At 38.9% G+C, this 21,786-nt stretch overlaps 1 protein-coding gene across 1 annotated transcript; it reads left to right on the top strand.

Annotated features, from left to right (window-relative positions):
* Positions 1-621: 621 nt before the first annotated feature.
* On the top strand, positions 622-20,638 carry LOC145997057 (uncharacterized). The gene is made up of 3 exons (XM_083133679.1): positions 622-727; positions 7,999-8,281; positions 20,360-20,638. Exons 1-3 carry the CDS (start codon positions 701-703, stop codon positions 20,539-20,541), a joined length of 492 nt encoding a protein of 163 aa, XP_082989805.1. The 5' UTR covers positions 622-700; the 3' UTR covers positions 20,542-20,638.
* Positions 20,639-21,786: the final 1,148 nt, after the last annotated feature.

Below are 21,786 nucleotides of genomic sequence, written 5' to 3'. Positions count from 1 at the left end.
CTGCTATATGGTTTGTAAATACGCTTACGGTTCCGTTTTTCAGTTGTTCTTTCCACACAAACACAGACAATAAAAACATTTGCAAACAAATGTTGTAGGGTCACTGCAAACCTATGGATCTGCTCTTAACACAACAGACGTCCTTGAACTTTTCAAACACCTCCAAGTTTGTAAACAAACAACAGCGCAACCATTGTTGGTCATTGTTCTCGAATTACGCAACAATGCAGCGAGGCAAAACCCGAGCATTGTTGCGAAAGGTTTCCAGGTGACTTGCGGAATCGTTTCACAAAGAAGATCGTCACGCGAACGTCGGATGCACGTCTTATGTAAAGACTTCGTCAATTAACACATGACTAATTGCGGAACGTTACATTCTTCCCCAGTTCTCTGGACCAATTAAAAATATAGATGACATGTATCTTACGCCATAAAAGGCCTTGAAAAGAACATACCTCCGTTCTTAAGCTTTATCTTGCCATCTGCCTGATGTTATAGATCATCCCCCCCCCCCCCCCACCTTTCAAACCCAGAATGTAATTTCGTGACGGGAAACGCTTTACAAATATTCGCAGCGCCCTGCCATGTCTTTGGGGAGCATAAAGTAGTCTTTGGCGAAACCTTGAGGGGGGCGGGGGACGGCATATATAAAGCAAAGTCTTCCTATAAATTGGAGCTCCTTCCCTCTTCAAACTTCTTCATGAGTGTCGGAAGCATGGACGTGAAGGTAGGTGTGTGTAGTGTGACGTACGTGTCAAGAAATTCCAGTGTGTTGTGGTTAGGACCGATGCCGATGTGTCGGTATCATCCGATACCAGTAATATCGGTATCGGAAAGTATCGGTTAGATTCAAGGGCGTTCGCAGGATTTTTTTTGGGGGGGGGGCAAAGTGAGATTTTACCCCTTGGCTCTCAGATATAGAAATTCAATTTTTATAATTATTTCAAAAATCATAAAGCGCTAGGGGTTGAGGGATCGAATCCCGGCCTGAGCATGGATGTTTGCGAGTGTCCATTCACCAATTTCATCATATCATCACTCATCCTCCATCTTCGAAATTAGCCAAACAAATTAACAAAACCGAAGTGAAATAATGCAAATCAATCAATCAACCAATCATAAAATTGAAAATGAATTGAAAATACAGCGTGTCCATAAATATACTGTCATACTTTAAAGTGGTATTACGTTGCTTTGGATAATCGTATTTAAATGAAATTGGTGACACTTGAAAGAAAAACTCAAATATTTTATTTTACAACTCATAGACATTGAATGTGGCCCCCACGAGTGGCCCTGCAGACATCAAGGCGATATTCCCATTCATGCCACACACGCTCCAACATATCCACAAGGATGGACTGGATTGCAGAAGTGATGCGAATTTGCAGTTCTTGCAGGTTTTGAGGCAATTGGGGTACATAGACAAAATCTTTTATGTAACCCCATAAAAAAAAGTCACAGACCGATAAGTCAGGTTACCTCGGCGGCCAATTGTAGAAGACATAATCATCATTTCCGCCACGTCCAATCCATCTTCCTGTTCTAAAACACACCAACTACGTTCTTAAATCTTCTGTAACAACAACATAATTTTAAAGGAAAACATTCACATGTAACCTGCCTGCCTGCTAAATATCCAACAATGAACCTGCATCGTCCATTGTTGTCAGGAGTGAATTTATTTCAGTTTCTATGTTTGATCTCGTTCATTGTTGTCCATTGCTGATATTGGTGTCCATTGTTAACATGCACAAAAATATTTGAGTTTTTCTTTCAAATGTCACCAATTTCATTTAAATACGATTATCCAAAGCGACGTAATACCACTTTAAAGTATGACAGTATATTTATGGACACGCTGTACTTTGGCGTTGTTGACAAGGGTAAGAATTTACAATACTGGACACTTCCGTAATTTCTATCATAGTTCTTATACTCACGAAATACGTAGTCCCGATGAAGTGTCTGAGGTTAACATGTGGGGGTGACGTGTTGAAATTGTTAATTGACGTGTAGAAGTTGCAAAATAAGCTTTTCAATTACCGGGATCGTTCTCCGTATACAAGCATGGAAACCATGTTTGTTCAACGTAGCGTTCACTTGTTCAGTAATTTGCGTGGTGTGAGGAAGATGGCGACTTTGAAGGTAGGAAATAAAGTTCTTTCTTTCGTAAGTTCTTTTTAGTAACTTTTAGTTGGGTACTTATTAATAATACAGGGCATTCGTTCATATTTCGCATAGTCAATAATTTAGAACACTTGATCACGATTGTGTAGTTAAACTTTGTCGCTCAAGTGCTACGAAACTGACATTTTTTTTACGGTGCTCCACAAACCATTCACGCATAGCCCCACAAACCATTCACGGTAAGGTTAGGTTAGGTTAAGTAAACAGTTAAAATTTCGTTTTAAAACGTAAAATATTGAAATAACCATTGCTTTCGTGGAGAAATCCAGGGTTTCTGTCCACTTAATTTCGCTTATTTTGCAATTTCTACACGTGACCGCCAAATTTTAACTTCAAATTCGTGATTAGGAGACCTCAATTAGTGAGTATGCGAAATATTACAAAAATCGGGGAGGGGTCCGGTATTGTAAATTCGCTCCTTGACAAGTTCAGACTTGAATCCACTACGTAAATAGAAACTGGATTCCCCTTGCTTCCTTTCAACGAACATCTGTCACTTTGCTGATGTATAGTTCGTTGTCATTTTGTACCTTTTGACGATGCTCAGATATTGAACAAAGACCACACACAGCGATGGCCGGCCGTTGAACCGTGGAAACTGCGGGATGTCACGGAGCCAGTGCGTGTTGCGACGTTTCACGTACATCTTTACTCCGCTGAATAAGAATCTGAATAAAATCGGTTTCGTAATGAGAACTGACAATGGGATTTTAAAAATAGTTGCAAAGAGCTTCAAAGCAAGACCAAGATCATATTTGTAGGACTATGGCCTCCCCGATGGCATAGTCGAAACGTCGTTGCCTTGTAATCAGTGATGTGCAGTAGACTATAAGTTTACGTAGGGTGACTAGATATTTGTTGACCAAAAAGAGTATATCTATAGGTTGAAGGTGCGCATGCACAAAACATAAAAAGAAAACGAAAATAAGGGTGGCTATTTGTTATTGCTTCTATTATAGCCCCTTTAAAATAGGCATGCACTCTACAGATTCAAATTACTTATGTTTCTAATGTAATTAGCTAATTCCAAATACTTTCTCACCAATGGCCACCATCATTCATACTTCTGGGATGATTTTGCTTTCTTGAGTATGGACCTAGAAATCGTCCTTAATTGTGGTCATGTCCACATTAAATTTCACTTTCATTACTTGTTAGTGTTGACACCAGGAGTGTACGTTTTTCCTCTCGCCAATAAGTTTTAATGACACTGAAGAGTTTCTCACAATCAACATTTGTACCAGGCAGAGTAGAGTAAACATGAATTTTATAAGAGGCACAATCACTTTTAAATTTGACCCATCCTTTACTAAATATTTGTACACTGACCTCCACTTACCCATCATTGCTTCTTTTCTCCCCCCTCTCAATCTTCAAGATGTTTTTTACGGCTTTATTGCACAGCAAGTGTCAAGAATATCATTATCATTAAATTCCAATGAATTTGATTTTTTTTTGCTTGTTCATGGATATATGAAATGACTCTTGAAATAGTTCATAGGAAATTCTTGAGTGAAGGAGTAAATACCTCAGTTTCTTGACATCTTCAAAAAAACGAAGTGACCATGCTTCTAAGTATTTTACCACTTCACAATAAAACCTATTTGAAACAGAGAAAGCATATTCCTCCTTCATACTCCCTTCTTTTACAAGTTTCATAAGTAAACTTTTTGCTGAGAATGGGAAAAAGTTCTGTTCTATTCTGTAGGAGTTGAAAATATTAAACAGAAACTTCAATTACTGTTATATCACACCTTTCAAATTTTAAAATATTATCATTAAACAGGAGTAGCTGTGCATGCAGAAAATATAGCCATAGTTCACTTGTATCATCTTGAAAAAAAATTGACTATAGCAATTGGGGCATTTTCCTCACTCAAAAAATAGGCCTTTATCGCTTCATACTGACGTATAATTAAAGTAAAGAGAGGAATCTTATATTTCAGTGGTATAAAAGACCCTCATAATGGCACCCAATAAATTCACAGAATCTTTTCAAATTTTCTGTTCTCACAGTAAAAATACTAAAATGATTGTATATTTTGAAAACCAAGTTCTCAATATCTATGGGTATTATTTTCGCACAAGGTACAGAAATTGCATTCTGTAGAATATGAGCCCCACAACCAATAGGCAAAATATTTTTTTCCTAATCTGCACTCCAACTCTCTGTGCACATTTTAATTTCCTGATGTTGTATTTTTTATACTACCAAAATTGAATGGTGCATTATCTGCTACAAATCCAACAACCTTAGTTTCCAAACCATATTGACTTACTGTATCCATCAATACACTTGAAGAAACTATCCAACTTACGTGTCTCAGAAACCGATGAACATTCTGTGTGTGACTTCGATTTTATATGTTGTTCAATATCATATTTACCTTTGTTTTAATGGAAAAGAGTATATTTGGGGATTTTTGCAAATTGAAAAGAGTATAGAGCATATGAACCTCTAAAAGAGTATAATACTCTTAAAAAGAGTATGTCTGTTCACCCTAGTTTACGTCAACATGCGTTGTCTACACGTAATCTACGCGTAGGTTACATTGGGTTGTTTACATAGACTAAAGTGCATTAAAATTAATTTTCAAGTGTTTCATGAAGGGAAAGTGACCTATTCAACTATATTGGTTCCTAAAGAAATGAAAGGAATCCTATTTACAACAAAATTTCTCTTCTCTTCTATTATCAACTATGGAAGAAGATAAATAGTATGCAAAAAACAACAACAGATGGCAGTCGTGAGGCAAGAGTGGTCTTCTTCCCATAAATCACTAGAATATTTCCTATATTAGGTTTCTTCCTAGGTGAGAAATTGTTCGAATTTGGAAGGGATCGTATGAAACGTTCTCCTCACACATCAGCAACTGATACGCAGTATAATTTTGTTTTAATTCCACGGCGCCATTTGCTAAGTTATCACCTTTCGCCATGTTGTTTACATAGAATACGTAAAATACGTGTAGACTATCGTTGTTTACGCGCAGACGAACATCACTGCTTGTATTCAAGGGGTCCCGGGTGCGTATTTCACATGTGAACATTGAAATAGAGATTGGGTGCGTGGTTTGTGCATGAATGCTCCCTATTGGCTAGCAGACTGTCTCAATGATAATCTATTATATGATAGGAAACTCGCATTTTTTTCATAGACTAGGGCGAACACTTTTTGTAAACCACAGACTACTATACCCCAGCACAAGCAGAACCATCTGGTCGGGGAAGACAACGTACTCGAATAGTAATCAATACTCGGAAAGGCAGTAGACTTTCTTATTGGAAATAATAAAGGGAATAATTTTAAAAATGTTGCGTTGCATGAAAATTCTCATACAATTACTAAATATATTGGGTCATTTTCCGGTTTTCGTGAGATGCAAGCAAGAAACATTTTGAATTATTACTTAAAAAAAATTATCAAACCCTTGTTTAGCGCCAAAACCTTAATTTTGACTGTATAAGCGCGCGCCTATTTGTTTTAAAAAGAGTTGTTACAAACCAGATATAACAACACAAAATGAAAAGAAAGGAGTTTCGATAAAGAAATGTAGATGGCACCACAAGGTAATAGAATGTAAATAAATCGTGGGAGGATAAGTATCGATTTAGTGAAAGTGAAGCTGTAATATAAATAAGTAGAAAAGATGAAAGCAATGTATTAAAAGTAGATGATACATGAGAAAGGAAAATATAAGTGGTTTTTAGCTTTCAACAAGTTCAAGACTATAGTCAAATTGTAAGGCACGCCATAGAAATACTCAACAAAGTAAAAAAAAAAGACTCCAGCCAACCAGAAACTTCCCCATTACAAACCATGTCCCAAATCTTTATTTCACATGTGAAATACGCGTCCCTTGTTCGATACCCGGTGGAGGCACATAGTGGTACGGAATCCACTTAAAACTGTAGGTCCAGTCCCGTTAAGCTTTCTATGCGTAATGTGGACTTAAAACAACAATTCAATCAATATTTGTAGGACTACCCAATACTAAGAAAAACTTGTTTCGTCAAATCGATACGAACTGTATTTTGACAAATTTTACAAATCTGAAAATTAAATATTTTGTTTAAAAACCTTTCTTCCTGCACCATACTAAAATGTCATCACTATCGAACCACCCGTTTTTTATTTATAGAATATCAAAGAGAGCGATCTTTTGCAAAACTAAAAAAAACTACACTTTTCTTGTTCTCACGACGATAAAAAAATAGAAGTCAAACTTTTTAAAAAAAATGACCAGCACAGATTAAAGCAGAATTGAATGGGCTAACTTTTGATGTGACTCGCTTCTATGTTGGTCTACTGGTTAATTCTTAATTGCAGTTCAAACTCGAGTATCTATAAGTTTTAATCCGACAGTAGGGCAATGTTTGAACGCAAACTTGGAGTCCAGTCCGTTCAAAGTGTTTCACTACACAAGTTGTCTCTCAGATACTGGTTTTTCGTAATACAGGGTGACCCAAAAAAGGTAACCGAAATGTAAAACCTTTACCTTGTGTGTTCGGTTACATTTTTTGGGCCACCCTGTATATTACAATCACTTGATAAGTTATAGATGATTTTCATTCACTATAATTATTTTCAATTAATTTACTCCGCCGCGGTGGCTCAGTCGGTAACGCGTCTGACTACCATGCTAAAGGTCCCGGGTTCGATCCCCGGCCGGTTCAAATCGGGGAACTTTTCTAACGATGGAAGCGGCCCCGGCGCCCACCCAGCGTTGAATAACATGGGTACCTGGGGGAAACCCTGGGGGGTAAAGGCGGTCAGGGGCGTGATGCTGATCACCACCCCCACTCACGACCGGATCAAGAAAGTGTGGGGCGTTACCCCCACACCCCCTATACGCCTTCATGGCGTGGTGCTATGCACAGGGGAACAGTTTACCTTTTTTTTTATCACGAATTATTAATTATTGACAAGCAGGTTAATTGAGAGCGTAAGATCATACCGTAATATTATACAACTATATAATATTTTGTTACTGTAGCAATATATTCAAAGGTTTTCAAAGTTACAGGTATAATGAGGTGAAAATCGCAATTAAACGCTCAACATTTGTCCTGATTTTTAGGAAAGAGAATGAAATCTCATTCTAGATTGAGAAAGTGCCAGTATCTGTGCATTGCATAGTTAAGATTCTGCAAAAATCGTGATTCTTTTGTGGCGTGACATCTAGTGTCGTTTATTTGCACTACAATCTGATTTTGGGCGCTTCGTTCAAATCTAAATATTCCAGTGCATTAGTGGTGTCGCTCGAGATGTTTGTTAAGGATGGGCTCAACGCCAAAAAAAATATTCCAGACCCGCTTCCTTATCTATATTTCCGTTATAAATTCCATCCATTTTCTCGTCTTATTCTCCCTTATCATTCTCTCAATCTTTTCTCTCGTTTTTCTATTTTCTCTGTTCTACCTTCCAGTACCTTCCTGAATTGTACCGACACTCTCGGCCTCGTTCGAGAGATTGTTCAATATTGAACAAATTGAATATTGAAACGAAATGTATTTTTACTCAGCAACATCTTCAGGCTTACCCAAAAGGATTACCGATTGCTCATAGCCAAACCACAGGATTTTGTTCATTTCAATTGCAAATTCAATCCATCAGCTTTAATTTGAAGCCTGTACTGCGTAGTTGCATACATATTCAGGATAATAATTCAGTTTTTTGAGGGATCGTAGCGTCGAAACGAGGCGTTCCACACACAAAAAAGTATTTTCACGAAAAGTTGTTTGCCTTAATGGCCAACAAGGCAACAATACAATTCTCTAAAGGTACTTTCTTTTTGTTACTTTCAGTTGATCCTGCTTCTGTCTTTAGCCATATGCTTCGCTCGAACAGCCTTTGCTCAAGATGACGATAAAGAAGACGAGAAGGACAAGGAAGACGATATGAAAGACAAGGAAGACGATGATGATGATGACGAAGACGAAAAGGACAAGGAAGATGAAAAAGAAGATGAAGACGACGATGACGACAAGAAGAAGAAAAAGAAAAAGAAGAAAAAGAAGCCTGATATATTTGATCTTGCCGGGGCGAACGGATTAGGTTATTTGTTCGATTACAAGTCCGGCTTTGTCAGTGAGTATACATTACTTTTATTTGTTTGATTGTGACTGTTCCGTTGTAAAGCTCTGTCCCAGCCGTCCCGTTTAACATTCTTGGGACTAGAGCACACTATCCAGAGAAATACGAGGAAGAGTAAAAAAATTGCGGTGATACTTTTTACTTGGGTTGGCAACACTGCTTCATCATTATAGCATTTAGGAACTAAAAAGCGTAAATAGAGGCCAGAGCAATACAATTTGGCAATGTGGTTATTATTTTTACTTGTGTTGGCAACACTGTCATAGAACCTTGAATTTAAGTACTTTAACATAATACAGGGTGAGCCTAAAAGAAATAGACAGTATCAAAGTTTTACATAAAGAAGAGTTTGAGGCTGAAATACTTAGACGGTTGGAAGAGTATGTCCTGAAGTTGGCTAGGTTACAATTGTTCAATGTGTGAACCTTTTATTTATTGTTTATTTATTAACTTGCTTTATTTTACTTCCCTTTGTGCCACTTTTAGTTAATTTTCGAAGATGCATATATGCATATGCAAATGCATATTTTCAGTGTCTTTAGGATGTATTGCATAGTTAACTGATTTATTGTTACAAATGCATATTCTGCTGTTTTTGTCTGAAAATTTGTAGTTTCCTTTCCTTTGGAGCAATTCAGAAACATGATTCAGTATGTGTTCGCGAAGAATTCTGGCTACAAACTCCTAAAGGACATTTGCTATCTTCATGAAGGGAAACAAAATGCGGACGGTATTCCAAGTGAACTGCACGTTTCCGATTTGTTGTTGTTTCTTGTGATGTGCAGAGAGTGTTTTCAGAGTATAAAAGCATTCTCGTGGATAACAGGCATAAGTTTACTTTTGAGCATCTGAAACAATATGTAGTTATTAAGTGCATGCTGAGTAGAATGAGAGACAGCTGGTGAAATTCCACCTTCTGCTAATCGTGACGTTCAGTGAAGTCAGAAACAGTTAGTGGAATTATGATGAAGATACATATATGAAAACCATGTGTAAAATATGGTCAATTGTCAAAAAGGTAAGCCAAACCCTATTTTTTTTACTTATGTAAAAAGTGGAATTAATAAATAGTTACAAGCTACGGCTAAATTTTTTGAGTTTGTAAATTTTTAAAATTTTAAATGCATATTTTGATCATTTAAAGAGCATATTTCGAGCATTTTAAGAGCATATATAAAGGTATTTTAGTGCATAACTATCCGAAGCCTGGTTGTTTGCGATTGCCGAAACTGTTTCACCATACTGGTTTTTGTACGGATGCAGTAGCCGCTGTTTGTTGTAAATGCTATATTTGAAGAATACACATGATTACATACACAAACTAAGAAGTACAACTAGATTGTGTTCCCGCAACACACACGCACGTCTTCGTAGAATGTTCCACTGCTGCCGACTGAGACTGTCTTGAGGCAGTGTTGCCAACTGTTCACGCCGCTTCACTGGCGTGCTGCAAGTCCCACTAAATTACACTGATTAATGATTAAAACCTGAACATTCTCCCCCCTCCTTGATTTACTAAATCAACATAAAACACTACAACAAATTATTTCTCTGTTGGAAAAGGGATGAGTTTATGAATTGGTCTTTTAAATGTACCCTGAGTAGTGCGAACGTTCACTACTCTCACAAGTTTATCAGATCCTGTGTAGACCTCTTCGACGACTCCAGTCCTCCATTTGAGGGGTGGAACATGGTCTTCCTTCATTAGCACCAGCATCCCTGGTCGGAGATTGGGTTTGGTTGTTGTCCATTTGGTTCTCTGCTGCAGGTTGTTGAGATAGTCCCTTGACCACCGCTGCCAGATGTGTTGGTAGATCAGTTGAATCCGTTGCCACCGATCCAGGCGATTTTCTGCTATATGTGTTACATCAAGCTCGGGAAAGGATGTTCGAGGACTCCCTATTAGGAAATGACCTGGGGTGAGATAACTATTGTCAGTAGGGTCATTGGACATAGCAGTGATAGGACGTGAATTTAAACAGGCTTCGATTTGACAAAGCAAAGTTGAAAGTTCTTCAAATGTGAAGTGCTGATTTCCAGCTGCTCTTCTTAAGTGGTATTTCATTGATTTTACCGCTGCTTCCTGCAAGCCATTGAAATGGGGCGCATGTGGAGGTATGAAATGCCATATGAATTCTTCTGATGCTGCATACTTGTGTATTTCAGTCTTGAATTCTTGAGACTCAAACAGCTGACGCAATTGTTGTAGTTCTCTGTAAGCTCCAACGAAGTTTGTTCCATTATCGCTGTATAAATTTCTACATTTTCCCCTTCTTGAAGTAAATCTCCTTAGAGCTGCGATAAAGGCAGATGATGTTAGATCTGAGACTAATTCTAGATGTATAGCCTTTGTAGTGAGACAGACGAAGACTGCTACATAACATTTTCTCGAAATCTTGCTTCTTGCATTTCCTGATTTCACATTAAATGGACCAGCATAATCCACTCCTGCATTGAGGAATGCTCTACCTGGCTGAAGTCTTGTTGATGGTAGTTGACCCATTAGTTGCTCTGACACAGATGAGTTTAGCTTGAAGCAAGGTAAACAATTATGTATAACCTTCCTGATGACTTGTCTTGCTCTCGGAATCCAGTATTTTTGGCGAAGTGAGGCCAACAGTAGCTGAGAGCCCGCGTGAAGTAATCTCTGATGCTCTGCTAGTATAATGAGTCTTGTTAAATGATGCTCTGATGGCAATATAAGTTGGTGTTTGCTCTCATAGGGTATTTGAGCATTTTGTAGTCTCCCACCTACTCTAAGCATGTTGTTTTCGTCTATGAATGGATAGAGACTTCTTAATGGACTATCTCTTGCCACTTGTCCATTGTGTTGAAGATCCTGGAATGCTTCTCTGAAAACATCTTGTTGTGTTGCCTTGATTATTGCTGCGAGGCTGAATCTCAAATCGTTTGCTGTTAGCTGCTCTGTTTTCTTATTTTCACGATTCTTTGTGTTGTGAATGAAACACTGGCAATAGGCAATGACTCTAACTAGTTTCGATAATGACGAAAATTTGTGGATGAAGGTCGTCGATGGAACTTGAATGACTAGTGATGTGACCCCCTTTCTTTCTTCTGTAACTTCTTCTTTCTCTGCGTGTGACGAAGAATTTGGCCTCGAGATACAAGGTCCGCAGGATTGTCATGTGATGACACGTGTCTCCATTGTGAAGGACTTGTTGAATCTTGAACTTGTGCCACCCTGTTGGCGATAAAAGTTTTCCACTTGTTTGGCGGCGATGACAGCCATGCTAGGACTATCTTCGAATCTGTCCAACAATATACTTGACTGATTGCAAGATTGAGTACCGCTAATACTTTCTTCATTAATTTATCAAGTAAAACTGCTCCACATAGTTCCAGACGTGGAAGTGTAACCTGCTTTACTGGAGCCACTCTTGATTTGGGGCAAAAAAGTTTAACTGCAACATCACCACTTCTGTTTCTTGACCTAACGTAGATTGCTGCACCGTAAGCCTTTGTACTGGCATCGCAGAACCCATGAAGCTGTATGTCATTGATTTTTCCTTCAATCAAGATGAATCTACTGACTCGTATATCATTGATGCGTGGTAGGTTTCTATACAACTGCAACCATTGCTGCAATAACGTCGGTGGTAAGCTCTCGTCCCAATCGATGCGTTGAAACCACAACTGTTGTAGAAATGCCTTGAAACTGATGACTACAGGACTGACCAATCCAAGAGGATCGAATATTGAAGCGATTATTGACGTTACTCTTCTTTTGCTTATTTCTGCTGCGTGGGCAGATGTTGATGCTGCCTTGTTGGCGATTTAAAATTTGTCTGTGCCTGGATCCCAGAGTAGACCAAGAGTTTTGACACCTTTATCCTTATCTAACTGAAGTGGTAACTGCACTTCTCTGTGGCTATGAGGTACTGCCTCTAAGGGATGGTTAGAACACCATTTTCGAAGATTGAAACCGCCACTTCGTAGAAGATGGATTAATTCTTGTTGTAATTTCAGTGCATGCTCTACACTGTCACTGCCTGATAAACAATCATCCATGTACATATCTTCCCTTACAGCTCTTGCTCCATTCTGATACACGTGTTGTTGCTGTTCGGCTAGCATTTGTGTACACGCTGTTGCGAGGAATGAAGCTGGTTTTGTGCCATAAGTCACCGTTAAAAGTGCATAAGTGTCTACTGGGCTGTCTGATGAGTATCTCCAGAATATTCTCTGCAATGGTAAGTCGTCTTCATGCACCATAATTTGGCGGAACATTTTCTCCGTGTCTGCCGTGAATGCTATGCTGTGTGTGCGAAATCGTAGAATGATGGAGTACAGATCTTGTTGCAGAATTGGACCTGCTAGTAAAATGTCGTTAAGTGAGTTTCCAGATGTAGTTTTGGCGCTGGCATCATAGACAACTCTGGTCTTCGTTGTGCTGCTGTCTGGCTTGAATACTGGATGATGAGGCATGTAGAATACTTGTGCGTCATCCTTGACTGTGTCTGATTCTAACTTTCTCATGTGTCCTAAATTCTCGTATTCCTTCATGAAGTTATTGTAATCTTCTTTCAGAGCTGGCTGCCTCTTCAATCTTCTCTCCAGTTGTTCCAATCTACTCATGGCTTGCTGAGTTGAATCTCCTAAGTGTGGATGATTTGGGCGTTTAGGTAGACGTACTATGAAACGACCAGATTCGGAACGCGTTGTATTTAATTTAAAGTGCTCTTCACATAGTTCTTCTTCCTTAGATCTGTGTGGTGACTCTATTCCTTCCAACTCCCAGAAGCGTGCAAGTTGTTTTTCCAAACTGTCATCTGTTCTTGCAAAACATGCCGTGATTGATGAGTTGCATTCTTGAGGCATGGATCCACCTAGTATCCATCCAAGTTGCGAATTTTGCAGAACAGGGTAATTGCCTTCTCTACTTAGACGTTCTGGCTTCAGTATGGAGTAGAAAAGCCCTGCGCCCAAAAGAATGTCTATCTTGCCAGGTTTATTGAATGTGGGGTCTGCCAGTGCGATGTCCGTTGGAATATTCCATGTATCGTAGTTTATGTGTTCTGCAGGCATATCTCCAGTGATTTTTGGCAGAACTGAACAAGAGATTGTAGTTGAGAAGTCATTCGCGAGTGATGAAATGTTCACATTCACACTGAAGCGAGTTTCCGACGTTGAGTTATTTATCCCATGAATTGGAATGTACGCCCTTTGTTTCTTGAGACGCAGTCTTTGTACGGTTTCCTCCGTTACGATATTTGATTGACTTCCATTATCTAGTAAAGCACGACATGTGACCAATCTTCCGTCCTTATCCTTCACTTGTACCAAAGCAGTTGAAAGTAGAACATGCGATGTGTGTCTGGTCTTGAAACTGCAGTATGATGCTATCATATTCTCCCGATTGTGAGTCTCACTCTCCGCCACTGAGCCTTGGGTGTCGGTGTGTCTGTTCTGTGTTTCCCTTCGAACGGCACCGAGCTTCCGTTGATCATCGTGCAGCAAAGTGTTGTGTTTCTGTGAACATGCTCTGCAATTGCCTGATTTACAGTCCCTGCTTCGATGTGGCTTCAAACAGTTCCAACACAACTTGTTTTCACGCACACACTGTCTCCTTTGATGTACATTTGCACTGAGAAAACCTGGACATGCATATAGAAAATGAGAAGGCTGTTGTTTGCAATACAAACATGCATTTGATGAAGAAGCCAAATATGAATGTGACTGCTGTGTAGTTTTGTTTTGTTTGGTCCTTGCGTCACTGAATTTATTATCCCTTGGTATCTGGCTGATTTGCGGTTTGATAGTTTCTAGAGCTTGACATTTATGCTCGAGAAATGTAAAGAATTCTGAGAGTGGTGGGAAGTCTTGCTCAGTGTGAGTTAATTCCCAATCACGTCTTGTTTGCATGTCTAATTGAGATACGAAGTGCTGCAATAATACTACATCCTCTAAAGGTTGCGACAACTGTAATGCCTTTAATGCCGAAAGATTGCTTGTAATGGTATTTGCGAAGTGACGCAAATCTGACGCATTTTCCCTACTAACTGAGTGAATGTGCAAGAGTTCCTTTATGTGTGTTGCCGCTATAAGCTTCTTGTGTTCATAGCGCTGAACTAGCTGTTCCCAAGCTATTGTGTAATTGCCTTCAGTGATTGGCAAATTCTGGATTAAGCGTATTGCCTGACCCTTAACAGCTGATTTCAAATAATGGAATTTCTGAATTGCAGATAAGGTGTTATTATTGTGCACTAAAGCTACAAATGTATCCGAAAACCCTAACCATTTGTCGTAACTACCATCAAAAGTAGGAAGAGAAATCGAAGGTAGCTTGAGCTGGTTGTCTTTATTTGTAAATTTCTGATTAGCTGATTCTTGACCCTGATTATTGATTGCAGCATGTTTAGAAATTATGTTTTGCATTTGAACCTTTACTTGAAAGTACAACTCTTCAACTTCAATGCGGTAAGTTTCATGTTCTTCTGACTCGTCGTCTTCGAGTTCCAGCTGTGTTTGCACTTCATTGAATTTTGCCCAAACATCTGATAAATACGGAGCACTGCATTTCACCTCCTCAATATTTTGAGTTTCCTCAAAATTCTGAATGAATTCTAACAAACGTGTAAGTTGCCCCTTTACAACTCCGCGCTGTCGTGTTAATTTCTTTCGTGCTTCTTGATTCATTGTAGAAGGAAGGGAAAGAAACAAGAGGGAAGGAATTGAGCTTGTGTGGGTGTTGTGTTAGCAGAAATGACTGACCTTTGTACAGCTGATTGCTGCTCCTGACTCCAGACGTCAACAAGGCTGCTCGGAGCTCCGTTGTTGATAGTGGCTGCAACACGAGAAGAATTGCTGGCCGCGACGAAATGAACTGCGCGCGAAATGTGCCACGCCCGAAATGTTCATGTAACTTTCTCAGTACCCGTACTGAGAAATATACGTATGCTGCTATGTTCAATGTATGTAATACACAATAATGCTGCTGTTCACTGTGTGTAATACACTAACCGAATGTACCGAGTGTGTTCTTGAAGCGACACGCACATAACTGTACTGCAATGACTGTTTTTCACATCACAAACTACGCACTTGATAACGTCCACAATGGCATCCGGCCCGGAGGACCATAAATGTTTGCGATTGCCGAAACTGTTTCACCATACTGGTTTTTGTACGGATGCAGTAGACGCTGTTTGTTGTAAATGCTATATTTGAAGAATACACATGATTACATACACAAACTAAGAAGTACAACTAGATTGTGTTCCCGCAACACACACGCACGTCTTCGTAGAATGTTCCACTGCTGCCGACTGAGACTGTCTTGAGGCAGTGTTGCCAACTGTTCACGCCGCTTCACTGGCCTGCTGCAAGTCCCACTAAATTACACTGATTAATGATTAAAACCTGAACACTGGTGATGATATGATGAAATTGATGAATGAATACTCACAAACATCCATGCCCAGGCCAGGATTCGAATCCTGGACCCCTGGCATCGTAGCGCGATGTGCTAACCACTCCGTCACGTGGACCGACGTGTGACCTTTTTATAACACGACATATACCAATGCTATAGTCCGGTTCTCCACTCCCAGAACTTTTCCCTTGCACAAAAAAACAGTTGCCTTAAATTTCTTGCACCTTGGATGGACTGCCTTGTGGGTGGTTGTGTCCTATACCATGTTCTAAAACGACGCTGTACGACAGGAACGGAATTTGATTTTGCAAATTCAAGCGCACAGAAAAGAGAAAGCCTTTTCTACCTGGCCCACGGCCATATTGCGCGACTGACATCAAGGGCGCTCACGTGATGCTGACGTCACAAAAAGTGTACACACAGAAAACTAAATGCATCATATCGATTGATGCACCAGAATGCATGGATTAATGCACTAAAGTGTGTTTTATGGCTTCTTCAAAGAATCAGATTCACATTTGATGCATTTGGGTGTATCTTTGTGTGTCGTGAAAGAAACACCAAAGTGCATCATTTGTTTCAAGTGAGGATTTATTTCAGTCGAGATGCACTTCAATGCATCAGTTGATGCTCCTTTCTGCATCTTTTTGGACGTTGGAGCTCAGACGAAACGTTTAAGTGCATCATCCAAAAAGATGCATTCTGGTGCATCAAAACGCATCAACTGATGCATTGAAGTGCATCTCCTCGACTGAAATAAATCCTCACTTGAAACAAATGATGCATTTTGGTGTTTCTTTCACGACATACAGAAATGCACCCGAATGCATAAAATGTGAATCTGATTCTTTGAAGAAGCCATAAAACACACTTTAGTGCATCAATCCATGCATTCTGGTGCATCAATCCATATGATGCATTTAGTTCTCTGAGTGTAGGTCGTAAACTTCAAGACTTTCTCTATAAAACAATACTAAATGCTTCCAGGCGAAAAGAACAGTTGTAGATGTAAAGCGTTTAGTCTGTCTATTAACTTTAGGCTCACCCTGTATAAATAGGCAGGAAAAATATATTAAAATGGTTTAAAAGAGCATAATACGAAACACTGTGTTTTAACACCGAAAGCAATGGAAATCATAAGGTTAAAAGTCTCCCATCTAATTCTCTGATTTGAATCTTGTTGTTTAGGGTCGCTTTTCTGTCACTTTTGGCTAATCGCGACGATGAAGGTGAATGATGATATAATAAGGGGGCACTCACAATGAAACATCCATGCCCAGGCCTATATAGTGCCACGGAGCTCAGATAACACGAACTACGTACCGGTATTTTTGTAATACATCCGGAAGATGATACTACAGCTTTGTTAGAACACATGATTTTAGAGATATTTCGGTTTTGAAACACAATGTAAATACAGGGCGAGCATAAATCATGTGCTCGATTTTAAACGTACATATTCGTCACGTTTAATGAGATTCAAGCTCACAAAAGTTTTTCTTGGTCTACCTTGTAGCCATGTAGTTAGGTCTGTTCGTGTAGTAAGGCCTGTTCGCCACCAGGAGGCACTATGTTCGATTTCTCTTTCTTTCTTTCTATTTTTCTTCTCTACTTTATATTTCTGTCTTTGTATCTGCATATTTTTGCTGTCTCTCTCTCTTTCTATCCAGTTTCTTCCCTCCAATGTTTTATCTATATCTCTCTCTTATTTTCCTTATACCTTTGTACCTCTCCCTTTTTTCTTCGCATCTACCGTAATATCCTTCTATCTCTTTGCATGATATGATTGTAAAACTACATACAAATCTGGAAAAACAAATAAAATAATATTGTTCATAATATGCTGACATAAAAAATTAGGGCTAGCTATAATAACTTTATATCGTAACAATTTTGAAATAAAAAATATCATTACTACAAGTTACATCTATACAATATAGAGTTAAAAATGGAAAATGGACTCTAGTTACAGAACGTAAAGATAGATGTCGCTAGTTAGACAAATATAGATTTTAAACGACAGATGCATCAAAATTAGTTACGAATGCAGCATGCTTTTAATATGCATGCAAGAATTCTATCCAATTTCATGTACAGTCTCTTCTTTGAGAATTTTGTTTGTTAATTCTACGTAGCATTCTAGTTTAACAACACTTCGTGCATTAAACGTAGCTGAATTTATTTTAAAAAAGGATGCAGTAAGGATATTTATGAAACGTTTATAATCCAATATGGTTTGAGCTCCGAAATGTAAATCTTCTCTTTGCCTTATCTTACGTTTCACTACCATGCCATTCACTCCAAAACACAAATGAATTAATTATTAAATTAAATATAAACCCTGCAACGACACTTTAGGTCTTGATGCGAGGCACATCCAGCCGCTAACAATTGCCGGAAACCGGTTTCTCAAATACGCTGATAGCACGAAACTTAATCCCCTAACTAACTTACATGCATTATTCTCACGATTGCAATTCTAATAATGGTTACGTTGTTAGGTTGCTGTTAGCAACCAATTTTCGCGACGTGTTAACAGCTGGATGTACCTCTCACTCGACCCGATGTTTTATTGTGTTCACTGATATCTACTGTTAAATCGAAAGAGAAACGTTCCTCTGATGACTGTATATTACATTTTTTCTACACATCACCGTGGTTGGCGGTGATTTTGTAATTGATGGTGGTGATTAGAGGGAGCGTTGGGAAGCTTGTGCCCCCCCATTATGGCCTCTTAATACTAAGCCTTGCCCAACAAGAGAAAGTAAACTGTTCTTGCCCCCCTCCCGTTTTGGCACCCAACGCCGCCACTGTTTAGAAATAGTATTTTAAAGATGTTGTGACTATGCTTCGAAAGTTATTATTGTTATTATTATTATTATTATGTTTATTTAAGCATGTTTGTTTGGCCCTTCCACCGCTCTTACAACTAACCCTTCTTCATTGGAACGTTACAAAGTGAAATTAAAAAAACACATGAACAATGATAATACATTTAAAAACAATATGTATAATTAATAAAAAGTGACAATAATATAAACACAAAGTAAGTTAAATTAATACCTATAGCCATATTTTATGGTAAAAATAATAATGATACTATTAGAGAGATAAAACAATAAAAATAACAAAGAGAAGCTCATAATATGAAATATATGGTACCAGTAACCGCCATATTGATCAGTTTTCAAAAGTGTATGTTGCTGTCATGGCCAGTGGCGTACGCAGGATTTTTTTGGATGGTCTGGAATTGTAAAGGTGGATACTATATAGCTACGTTCTGGGGCGGAGGAACACAGGATATATAATTTCGTAATTACTATAATAACTTTCGTTTCGAAAGTTGTTCAAATACAAAAATGGCAATAATCATTCCAAAGGAAATTTGCATTTACTACTCCGTTTCTTTCTCCAAGTTCTTTAATGCTTTAATTTCAAAATTTTGATTTTCTTACAATTTCTGGACGGGTTGCAGCCCCCTCTGTGTACGCCAGTAGTCATGGCGGTATATTAGGGTAGGGTTTAAGTCGTCCAAACCCCTCTGATGGGTATAGTAAACATTGTTCATTAATTACATAATGAACTCATTTATAATGAATGATCATATGTTCTTCAGTTACAACAATGCTATTTTCTTCATATCCTACCATGTTTCGGAAGTAGTTCTGAAAAAAGTATACTGTAATTGGTATGCATCCTCAAAATGAGAAAATTCAGACATATTTTGGCATATTTTTTTAAAAAAAATAATAATAATGATAATATAGTTGTTAATACAGGGTGTCCAAAAAATCACGCAATCGAGACTTTGAACTTGCGTAACTTTTGTACAAAAAAGCGACAAAAATATAAAACTTACACTGGGTATTAACTTTGTCTATGTGGATATGATTTAAACATTAAACAAGAAAATTATTCTCTACATGAACGTTCAGTATGCAAAAAAGTTACTGAGATGAAAGAAAGTTTTTGTTCGAAGTAGAAACAAACGTGGATAAAAGACAGCTGTTGAGTCATTTGCAGAATGTGTATGGAATGTCTCTGTTGGTATTTATCGAATTGATAAAATAACGTTAAATGTCAAGCGAAGCCAACTCGTTACCATGTAGTACCGACATTTGCTCCTAGGTGTCTCTCAACGTCAAGGCAAGCGAAGCCAACTCGTTACCATGTAGTACCGACATTTGCTCCTAGGTGTCTCTCAACGTCAAGGCAAGCGAAGCCAACTCGTTAATATATAGTACCGACATTTGCTCCTAGGTGTCTCTCAACGCCAAGTCAAGCGGAGCCAACTCGTTACCATGTTGTACCGACATTTTCTCCTAGGTGTCTCTCAACGTCAAGTCAATCCAAACCAACTCGTTACCATGTAGTACCGACATTTGCTCCTAGTTAGGGATTAGTTATGGCGTATTAAAAAAAAAACACTATGTTTTTTTGAAATTATTAGGTGTACTGGCAACATTGGTCGTGTCAGAAGACAGCACCAGGTGTGTCCATCTGGCTATGAAAAGATGAAATAGAAGGGTTGAACTTATCGCACAAAGAGGTAAGTAGGTTAGTTACAAAAATTTGTTCGTCTTGACTTCTGTGCGCTGTAAATGTTTGTCGGTGTGTGTAACGTTATCACATCTAGCTTTAACGAATCCAGTTTCTTGATAACAATCTCTTACTTACAGGTATTAGGAGCTATGTTCCCCCATCGCCTGTTTACGGATACCCAGTGTATGCACCTCAGTACAGCTCTTACTACCCACCTGTTCAACGCTACCAGCTGTTTGCCCTGTACCCGGTATATGACTACGGGTACCCAGAGTATGTACCTTTACCATACTCTTACCCACAGTACGATATTTGGTGAGGTCTTGACGGCATGGTTGGATACACTGACGAAGACAATGCTCAAATTTATCAATTTTTGTACTATTTTTGTTTTAAAAATAAATAAATTAAAGTTTGGAAGTTTTATTATTTGTAACGGGTGTATGATAATTCTAGTCTATTCGGGGAAAAATACTTAAGTCCAAAAAATTCAATTTTACAGCAGTTATGTTTATTCTTTTAATTGTAAACATTAAAGTCATGATATACATGTTCGATCATTACTGTTTATAATCTTTATATTTTATTTAATTGAGTGAGTGTGACTGAAATAGAAGCAACAGTTTGTGACCTATGAGTCTTTTCCACAACACCCTAGAATTGTAATCTCTACTGTTGTATTTTTGTTTATTTTACGCTATGACGTTTTTCGTATCTCATTATACTGTCATTTTTGGATAACATTCCTAAAACTTGGCTAATCGTGAAGATGAGGATTAATTATCATAAGATGAAATGAACGTGGACAGAACTACAGCACCCCAGAGGATTATACTTGCTGTGATTCCAGACGCCAGAGCATCATTAGTCTGCAACCAGAAGTGGAAGTGGGTGCTAAATCTGGCGTTGAGGGCAAGGACAGTTTACTTTCTCTTGGTACACAAGGCTTAGCTTTAAAGAGTCATAGTGAGGGGGTAAACGGGGTTAAAAGTGGGAGGCAACTGCCCCACGATCCCACCTAATCGCCGCCACTGTCTGCAGCAATGAAGTCCCGGGTTCGGTCAGGGGTCAGGGGCGTGATGCTGATCACATCACCCCCACTCACGACCGGATCAAGAAAGTGTGGGGCGTTACCCCCACACCCCCTATACGCCTTCATGGCGTGGTGCTATGCACAGGGGAACACTTTACCTTTACCTTTGTGAAGTCGCCCGGGGAGCGGCGGCATATGATTCCCAGTAACTTCTTGAGGTGTTTCCAATGTTCCACGACTGTCACACATGTCGTCAGTCGATGCACTAAGGTGTCGTCCTGTGCACATTTGGTAAGGGAGTTGTCTGCCATAAGGTATCTCTGCAATCGTACTCTAGTGACGATAGCATCGTGTACAGTTAAGTACCATATGGAGCGCACTCGATTGGGGAGGTGGGTCGCCGCTATGTTTCTCCACACGATGCTCCAGCGCACACTGGGGAATAATGGGACAATACGCGGAATATGTTTCATCCGGGTTTGCAGCATTTTTGATAGAGATTTGACTGTTATATCAGAAGGATCCACACTT

The sequence above is a fragment of the Lepisma saccharinum genome, chromosome 13, assembly GCF_977018435.1.
Source record: "Lepisma saccharinum chromosome 13, izLepSacc3.1, whole genome shotgun sequence".
Classification (NCBI taxonomy): Eukaryota; Metazoa; Arthropoda; class Insecta; order Zygentoma; family Lepismatidae; genus Lepisma; species Lepisma saccharinum.
Note: the sequence above shows the minus strand (reverse complement) of the source record. Positions and strands in the feature narration are given on the sequence as shown.